Source organism: Haplochromis burtoni, unplaced genomic scaffold, assembly GCF_018398535.1.
Source record: "Haplochromis burtoni strain Fernald_Lab_line unplaced genomic scaffold, NCSU_Asbu1 Contig_524, whole genome shotgun sequence".
Classification (NCBI taxonomy): Eukaryota; Metazoa; Chordata; class Actinopteri; order Cichliformes; family Cichlidae; genus Haplochromis; species Haplochromis burtoni.
Genome location: NW_024582885.1, coordinates 72,296 through 82,411, shown reverse-complemented (window position 1 = coordinate 82,411; position 10,116 = coordinate 72,296). Strand labels below are relative to the sequence as shown.

General features: G+C 40.7%; 1 protein-coding gene across 1 annotated transcript in view; it reads right to left on the bottom strand.

Annotated features, from left to right (window-relative positions):
• LOC121812310 (olfactory receptor 1500-like) overlaps window positions 1-10,091 on the bottom strand; it is a 13,596-nt gene extending 3,505 nt beyond the window's left edge. Inside the window, exons 1-3 of the mRNA XM_042214154.1 lie at window positions 9,135-10,091; window positions 2,878-2,982; window positions 274-386 (exon numbers count right to left, since the gene is read on the bottom strand). Of these exons, the coding sequence (XP_042070088.1) occupies window positions 274-386; window positions 2,878-2,982; window positions 9,135-10,091 (1,175 nt within the window). The remainder of the gene's footprint in view (window positions 1-273; window positions 387-2,877; window positions 2,983-9,134) is intronic.
• Window positions 10,092-10,116: the final 25 nt, after the last annotated feature.

Genomic DNA, 10,116 nt, shown 5'->3' with positions numbered 1-10,116 from the left:
CAGACATGTTCTTGGATCTGTTCTAACTGAGGACAGAGAGCCGGCTGCTAGCCTTTCTGAACCAGCACTCGATGAACAGGGTCTGACTACTCTGTCTGAGGTTCTTCCTTTGCCAGTCTCATCTGTTCCAAGGATAAAGCTGGAAAACATGTATGAATAAAACTCACAGGAATACCCTGACAAGAAATTGCATAGATGTTCACTGTGTATGCTTTTGCATCCTTAAAAAAATAAATGCATTGGAACTCGCTACTCCCCTCTGTGAATCTCTACCATATGGCTACCTTTCCTGTGAAGTGGAAGGGTTTGTGTGTCCCAGGAATCCCAGGGGCTATGTTGTCCGGGGGCTTCTGCCCCCTGGTAGGCTCTCCCATAGCAAACTGGTCCTGGGTGAGGGACCAGACAAAGGGTGATTCAGATGACCCCTATGAGAAGAACCCCTTGGGAACAGTTCACCCTGCACGGGATAGGGTTACCAGGGCCCTGCCCTGGAGCCAGGCCTGGGGAGGGTGCCCGAGAGGGAGTATCTGGTGGCCAGGCCTTAGCCCGAAAAAGAGACCACCTGCAGGAGGCATCGTAGGGGTCGGGTGCATTATGTGCCGGGCAGTGGCCAGGAATGGAGGCCCTGGGGGACTGATCCCTGGCTACCAAAACTGCCAATTGGGACATGGAATGAAACTGTGCAAAACGTTTCGTTGGCATTGTTGTGTTTGTTGAGGAGAAAACTTACAAACATACAGTACATCACTTCAGAGTCACACAACTGGCGATCAAAGATTTATGTAAATTTGACAAGCTAAACGCACTATATACTGTACAGCAGCGGTCCCCAACCTTTTGTGCACCACGGTCCAGTTTAATGTCAGACAATATTTTCACGGACCGGCCTTTAAGGTGTTGCGGATAAATACAACAAAATAAAATGATACAGACAAAGACAAAAACTGTGGTATTTTGTAAATATAATAATAAACGCAAATTCAGCTGTGTAATTGTGTAACTTTATTAGCAGTATACTCCTGAAATGCGCCAACAACATTGAGAGTAACATCCTCCTCTCTGCCCCTTAATGCTCTCTGGTCGCTATGGTAACGCATAAATAATCCTTTCAAAATAAGACACACAACTACAAAACGGGAAAAGACCCAGGGAAACCGACTTAATGATTAAAAACCCTGAAAACCATACACTTCACACCCGAGCCTCAACTCTCGCGGCCTGGTACCAAACGACTCACGGACCGGTACCGGTCCTGTTGGGGACCGTTGCTGTACAGGAGACACGGCACTAGATTGATTGACAATGGTCTCCCACAATACATTGCAGCGTTACGTCAACTCCAAAGCCCTATCGTTGAGTCACTTCCGGTATTTCAGACAATCGCTTTCCGTCAAGAGCCACTTGTTAATTTGTTGCGGACTTGTTAAAGTGTTTTCTTAAATGTTATTTTGTTGTCAATTTTTTTATTTGTTTTTGTTTTTTTAATGTAAAAGTGTTTTCGGAAATGTTATTTTGTTGTTGATGTTGTAAATGTGATTTGCACTTCCCAGCCACCGTACATTTAAGCTTAGAAAGCTTAGAAACATATACTCACATATGCTTGTGCCAACATAAATCTAACATCTCCAATGTTTTGATTCTGCAAAAGTAAGGTGGATCATGAAATGAGGCAGAGGACCGGTCCAATAGAATTTAAAGGTAAGCACCATCTGTTAAACCAAAGTTGGATGAATTCTAAATTATCTGTTCGCTGAGTTAACGATCTTCACTGTTAAATTGGCTCAGTAATGCTGAAACATTAGACCAAGAGACGTTTCTTAAGAACTACAGGTTGATGTCTAAGTGTTTCACGGCAAGTCGAGTATGGACACTAGAGCAAGAGACTTTTGCAAAGATCTACAGGTTGACGTATAAATGTTCCGAGAAGCATTGGACGCTTTTAAAAGACACAGAATTTAAAGTATTTTGGAAGCCGGGCTCCCTATAAATGCAAAGTTCAGGGATTGGTATCCCCACCTGACTACGGACGCCTAGCGTGACCGGTTGGACCGGGGATCCAGGTTGGCGTACCTCAGGGACTTGGGACCCCGTTAAACGCTAGTGGTTAAGAGACCACTGGGAGTGGTTAGAGTTCACCCCCTTTTTGCCTTTTTTGGACAGCAGAACTGAGCTTGGGCACTTATAATCTTAAAAAGAAGCGCTGGGCGCACGGCCGGAAATATAGTTGAATTCAACGAGTGTATAGGAATTGTGTGATTCTTGTTGTTAAAATTGTAAATACATGGCTTCTATGTGAGGTGGCGAACATTCTGACAGACTGTTTCGCTGCGATGAAAATATTTAATGGTAGTGGTTAGAGTCCACTACTTTGCCTAGGACAGAGAATTGGAGTTGAGCAGGAAAACATGGTCGACAACAAGTAATTTTGAGATAATGCTTGTATATAGCTGCTTGGCTAAAGAAGTGTGCTAATTGTGCTAAAGGATTGTGTTAAATTCTGCTAAAGAATTGTGTCAATTGGGCTACTGCGAAGAAAAAAGGGTGTAGAAACTGAGGAAATGCAGTAACGTGGAGAGTGTGTGTGTATGTGACAGGAAGTGAAAGTGTCTGCATGCAGTCTGAAGGAAATTGGCTGATGTGAGTGCAACGAATGACGAGAAAGAGACATTTTAAAATGTGGATAGAAGAATCACAGAATGAAAGTGTCAATAAGTAGTGATGAGAAGGATATTAAATAAATGTCTTAGTTTGTTAATACAGGTGCCCACAGACCTGGATCAACTTCCTTCACGAGCACAGCGGCCGGGTCAAAATGATAGATTAACATAATTGGCATGATACCCAGGCCAGGTTTTGGCTGAAATTTCACAGCTTCACCTCGATGTACATCTTATCCTGGAAAGAAGCTTTAAGGATGGTCAATCTCTTCCTGAAGATAAAAGGCAGCTCCAGACCAACAGCGTCGACTTCAAGAATCAACAGCTGGTGAACAGACAGCAGCACTGACTTAAAACTCTGAAAGGTCCAGCAGCATGTACAAATACTATCGTGGATGGAAGCATGCGCTCTTAATCACAAACTGGGAAGTTCACCAGTGACATCCTTGTGTGTGAATGGACTTGAGAGGACCATCGGTTTCGCATTTGCAATGCTGGGAGTTAAGCAGCAAAAGAAGAGACCGAAAAGAAAAGAATGAACAGATAAGAAGAAACAGCTCATTGGGCCTCTGATTGCCAAAATAGTGTAGATTTAACAGACACCTGCTATCAAATGCTGCGGTTATCCATCGCTGAGAAATAACTCTCCAAGCTGCAGGACAACAGGTTGACTTCTGTGAAAAGGAAAATAGACTGGTATGACCAACCAGTGATGAGACAATAAATGTAGTTTTAAAATAGTAAATTGTAAGATGTCTTCTGCTGATTGAGCAATACAAGTGATTTACTGTATGAAGGAGATTCTTTTTTGTGGTAATATTTCAAATATACATTTCTGTTGTCCCGTCAACTTGGGTTGACAGGACAGTGGGTTATGTGGGTTATGAACTGATATGAAAATTAGGTGATCATTGTTAGATTAGGAACAGATGGTTTGATCTCACAAGTTAACAGGATGTAGCAGAGTGTGTTAGAGTGGAGACTAAAAAAACTGAGTTTCCTGTTTCTGATGCATGGGTGAGGTTGATATACACCTCTGACTATATGAAAATAAACTTGCTTTGTAAAATACATGACAGCATGTTACAATATAATTGAGTAAAGTGATTGGGTCTGTGACTAAAATGAGTGCAGCAGTGCAGACCTGGAGAAGAAATTTACAATCTAGTGATGAAACATTGGCATGAAGTGTTTAGGAAGTGGTTAGTGTTGTGTGAATTTTGCAGTTGCTAACAAAATTCTCTGTGTATTTAGCAGGTGGAACTATGCCAGTTGATCCCAGACTCTCCAGAATTGTGGAGCACTTGTGAGCAACCGGCAAATATGATGTAGGGAAAATGAACAGAGGGGGTGACACTTAAGTCTTTGTGTTGTACAGTTATTTCATGTTTAACCTTAATTTATATTTTATTCCTTCCTAGTTAAATTTACCCTTTTTAATTTTTCATATTTATTTCCTATCTTATTCATAGCCTTTTCCTTTTTGTTTTCTTTAGGTCACAAGCAGTTGTCCAAGCATTTCACTACATATCGTACTGTGTATGACTGTGTACGTGACAAATAAAATTTGAATTTGAATTTATTTGAATTTGAAGTCTGAGTTCAGACCAGATAAGCATCAGCATTTAATTAAAGCTAGAAGCAGTGACGACAGCACTGAATCTCGTGTTACCGGAAGTTCTAATGCCTACATCATATTGTTTTATTGGGAGCAAGAGCTTTTCTGGGTTTTTTTCCCTTTTTAAGAGAAAACAGTTCATGTTTGGACGGGTTCTGAAATAGGTCTAATATTTTATATGTAACAGTGCACTTAGACCCATCATTGGTCAAGATGGCGCCAGTGTGTACGGCCTGCCGTCGGACTCTGTTTATACTAGTGTTTTATTTTTACTTTGTTTTAAAGCATGCTAACTCTGCTTGTATATGATCGCCAAATGGTGCTGGCTATAAGATCCTCTCAGTTAAAAAATCTTTATTGCAATCGTGGATATCAGGGAACCTTCTCCCCACCGCTCCTGTCAGGAGTTCCAGCTTGCCTCCGCTGTGTTTCGGTGCTACCTCAACCGAGAGGGCGCCGTGGGAAACGCAGTGGCTTATTGGTGAGAATGAAGGCTACCTGGACACGATTTTGAAAAATACTTCACCCTGACACCTGTTGTCGGGCTTACGACAACAGGTTCCTCAGACACCTGTGAAAGGTTCCTGCAGTTTTTTATCAATAAGATAAAACATCTTCGATCTATGATCGCCGATCTATGATCAGCTGCAATCTTTTGTAAATGGACGCAATGTTCTTGAGAGGTTTCAGTCTGGTTTTAAAACTCTTCATAGTATAGAAACTGCACGTTTAAGAGTTCTTAATGATCTTTTATTAGCCACTGACTCAGGTGACTCAGCTGTGCTTCTGCTTCTGGATTCTCCATTTATAGGTCTAATTTAATAGCTCTACGTCTAATTTTTAGAAAATATAACATTTGTTTTCATTCATATGCTGATGATACTCAGATCTATCTTCAACTGAAGGGAAATAGTTCTGCCTCACTAGAGGCAGAACTAGAGGCAGTGTCTCGGTGAAGTTAAATCTTGGATGGCCTCTAACTTCCTTAACTTCAATGAGAACAAAACCGAAGTGATAATTTTTGGACCAAGTGGCAATCCCAGCACCTCTAATTTTAACCTGCACAGTCTTGAGTCTTTTGTCAAATCGCATGCCAAAAATTTAGGGGTTAATATTTGACAGCAATTTCATCTTTGAAAAACAGATGAGCTCAGTCGTACAGCAGTCTTTCTTCAAACTGAGGCTTTTATCTAAGGTGAGATCATTTTTATCTTTTAAAAACATTCAACGGGTGATTCATGCTTTCATTATATTCCAGCTGGACTATTGTAACTCCTTATATGCTGGAGTTAGCCAGACCTGCCTGGCAAGGCTGCAGTTAGTCCAGAATGCTGCAAACAATGGTTTCTATGATCATTTTCTATGATTTTATGGTGATTTGTGTGATTACCAATTCAACTCCGGATTTTTTCCTAGAGAACCAGCGAGAATCACAAATCATTCCAGGCATAGCAGATGGCACAATCAGTGATTGAGGTCAAGGGTCGTGTCATTTGGGGTGCAGCAATAACCACGAGGGGGTTGGCGGAAATCCAGAAGGACCAGACCAAGAAGGACCAGCACGCTGAGTCAGTTGAGTAAGAGAAACACCCAGACCTCAACAAAAGGGGGCAGATTAATCCCCCAGTCTGTGGAAAAGACCTCAGGGTAGTAGAAAAAAAGTAGAAGCTGGAAAGTAATGGGAGGTCTGAGAGTATTAGCTTTATTAATAGTCGGTGCGATTTTTATGTTATGTTAATTGCCCAAACACAGTGGTCATCCCACATCTGGTCCACTCGTTAAAGGGGTACGGACTGTCCAGAGAGGGAAAAAAGCGTGGCAACTAAGAGAACTGACATGTAATAGGTATAGAAATAGCAACCTGGGGTTAGATTGGCTAATTCAAAATATAAAGGAACAAAAGGTGTCAGACTGTGCGGCGGGCGTAGCCACTTGCCTAGGGATGGGTATCGTTTAGGTTTTATCCGATACCGGTGCCAAACCGGTACTTTTGAAACAGTGCCGGTGCTTAAACGGTGCTCAAACCGGTGCTTAAAGAATGGAGAACACAAAATTGGTCCAAAAACCTCTCATGTTCAGCTGTTTTTTGTAAAAAGATAACAATGTTAGCCTTTTCTGCAGCTATGGGGCATATATGGTATCACTCTTGGCTGGAAGCAGTGCTTAAACAATGGAAAAAACACAAACTTTGTCCAAAAACCTCTCATGTTTAACTGTTTTCCACTTTTTCTTTGGTCATTTTAGCCTTTTTGGCCAGGGTGAAGGGAGTATCTGCCATCAAACAAGAAGACAGCCGCATGTAGCTATGATGATGTTTGCTAGTTCACCTTACATGCATTAATGTAATAACGTGGTTAGCCTACTCAACGTAAATTACACACGAACAACATTAAGCTACTCACGCAGAGAAGAACGGCTGCTGCCATCATCATCCGTCATCATTTCTGCTACACTGGCAGGGCTAGGGGCCAGGACTCTATTCTTCGGGTTTTTGGGGGATGTTGCTCCGGGTCCGATAACTGGCAACCCACCCGCAGAGACGTGCACGGTGTGAGGTCTCGCAGCAAGCTATCAAATACGGCGCATTTCTCGGCTTTTAAAAAAAACGCTATGCGTCGCCAGGTGTTTCATCGGATTTGAGGTGTTACCTCCTTTGACAGTATCACAGTATCAGCTTAAAGCACTTGTTGCAGGCTGCTGAGTTTGCATCTTTTGCTGTGAAGTACAGCCAGACTTTTGACCGCTTCGCCTTGGGCATTTTTAATCTGTAGCTCTGCTCTAAAAGAACGTACGTACCTGGACCCCGCCTACTATCCTCGGAAACGTAAAATGATTGGCTAGAATCTAAAGTGTATCACAGCTCAGGAAAAAAAAGCACCGAAATAAAGCACCGAAATGTGCGCTGCTTTTCGGTCTGGTTACTACCGTTTATGTCAGAACCGGTGCCATCATGGCACCGGATACCGGTACCCATCCCTACACTTGCCCACACCTCTTCACTGAACCTGGCCCTTTCTATTCAAATGACACGTGGGGATTTGGTTGTATGCTTAAAATAACCAGAAGTGCTGTTTATATAGGAAACTGCTAAACTCTCTCCAGCCTGTTTCCACCAATTGACAATAAAACTAATCTAGGACATTTTACCCCAAGAAAAGCTAACAATACCTGTTTTGATTTTACAGTGAGCAACTAGGGAAGTCAGATGTATGATGCAGGAGAGATCCCAGTGGACTGGTGTACGGTGGTGTATCCAGCCCAAGGGAATGCCTCCAGGGAAAACATGACATAAATTGGCCCGTGGGCAAGATCGGCTTTGTACTATTATGCTGGGTGAAAAGGGGGTAAGGGTCTCAGGAAACAGGGCAGGGCAGCTCACAGCCCGGCGTAGATGCCAGGTGCTGTTCTAAAGGTCCACTTACTTGTTTGACTTATTTGTGGGGTTTCTAACATATATGGACACCATAGGGGTCCCTAGGGGAGTCACATTAATCGCATAGATCGCATTAATTATATACATTACAATGTCCTAAGGTCCTAAGGGGGTGTATGTGCAATGTTTAGAGATATGTGTTGCACTTTCATCCCCAAGAACACTGCTCCAGACAGTTCTGTAACCAGAGCCTGGAAGGCCTCAGAACATTATCCAAAACAATACACGAACAATGAAGAATACACAACCCATTGGAGGAATGCATGATATCTATGTTTGGGCAATGGGAAGGTTTTATTTTGTCTATTATTGGTAAACAGTGGCTCCAGTGTGTCATACTGTGACCTTTACAAGATGGCGCCTGGATTGAAATTAAAGTAGAGCAGAAAAACATGAATGTTAAGCAATTTGCATGACTGTAATGTCGGTGATATCCTACTTGGAGATTGTGTTGAAACCCCACAAAGAGAATCTATAAGAAATTAAATTGATAATTGACTTTGAACCATGGGATTGAAATCACTACATTCGTAGCAATTCCTATCACTAGACACACTGAAAAGCTAATTTGACCTCTTAAATCTGTTTTCACATAGAATGTGTAAATGTCACAAGCTTTTTAAAGTTAAGAGTGTGTCTTTGTTTGGAGTAGACTTCATCTGCTATTACCTTTTTAATTAACCATAAGCAGTGGATGATTGTAAATGCCAGTCAAGTATAATTTCTTATGTGTTGAACTGGAATGTTCTGGTGAGCACAGGTACCAGTAGTACTACACTAAAGTACCAAGAAAGTAGATTTTTGCAATAAAATAACTGTAATATATCATACAGTTGTGTTTTCCAATGAGAAAGGCTGAAATTAGATTTACAGTTTTTATTTTACTTTTAAAATGATTTACCTTAAACTGGTTTAAAGTGCACTTAATGCTAAGGTGTCACAGCTAAATCATACTCTGGACATAAGTTTCCACCATAAAAAGTGACAATTAAATAACTACACAAAACTTAGAGACCAAGACCATACACAAAACAGAAGCTTCCACTAACACATCTAGATATCTTGAAAGTCACAGTAGGGCTTTTATTAACTGACTTGAGGTTTAAAGTCAAATGAGAATACTTCAGAATGTAAAGAAATAAATAAAATGCATATTTACACTTTGTAATGTTCATTGACCAGCATCAAATACACTATTACATTAGACTCTTTCACAGACTCTTTTACATTTAAAATAGTCTCAATTTTCAATAACAATTATAAAATGTTATATTGTTATTATGAGACATGAAACGTTGTTTTGTTTGCCATATTTTGGATTATTTTATATGAAATTTTCTATGTTTTCAGCTTTTTAAACCCCCCAACAAAGGATGATTGGGTACTGCTAAGGTTCAAATCTGAATGCTTTTTATTTGTTTGCAGAAATTTTAAATTGCATTTTAACTTTTAATAACTTCTTTAACGATTCTTTGATTTCCTGTGTCTGAAGACCATAGATTATTGGATTTAAAGTCAAAGGCATGACAGTGGCCAAAGATAGACTTACAGTCCTTGCATTTGGAAGTATTGTACTCCCAAAGGTAAAGATAAATAGTGCAGGGAGGAAATAAATTGCCACTAATGAAAGGTGACTTGTGCAGGTTTTTAAAGCCTTTAGTCTTTCCCTACATGTAACAGTTTTTGACAAAGAATAACCAATACAGCAGTAACTTCCCACGATAAATGCCAGTGGAACCCAAAGAACATGAACTGGTGCCAAATGAGCAATTACACGATTTGGAGTAAGATCATTGCAGCCAAGCTGATACACAGGTCCATGATCACAGAAAAAGCTCTGAATAACCACAGAGTCACAGAAAGAAAGTCTTGTGAGAAGACCAACTGCAGTGAGTATGATAGTAATTGCAAGAAGCCAGAAAAAAGCGATCAAAGATAAAATGAGCTTGTGGCTGATTCTCATTTGGTAGTGCAGCGGGTACGTGATAGCCAGGACTCTGTCAAAGGACAACACAACCAGATTAAAAGCCTGAGCTGCAAAAAAGGTCAAGCAGAAAAACATGAATGCCAAGCAGTCATTGTAGGAGATATGGTGATGGTTAAACAGAAAAATGTCAACAAGCTTTGGCATCAAAGCAGAGCTACTTAACAGGTCTGTAAATGCAAAGTTCACAACTCCAATATGTTTTGGACTTCTCAATGTATGATCCAAAATTATGACAATCATCAGTAGTGTGTTTCCCACCACTGAAAAAATGTAAATAAAGCACAGAAAGACAAAGTAATACCTAATATTAGCTATGCCATTAAATGCACTTATTATGAAATATGCAGGTTTCACAAATGTGATGTTTTTCCCAACAGCTGAATTTAAAAATTCCATTAAAGTAATTTTTTTTTAATGTTGA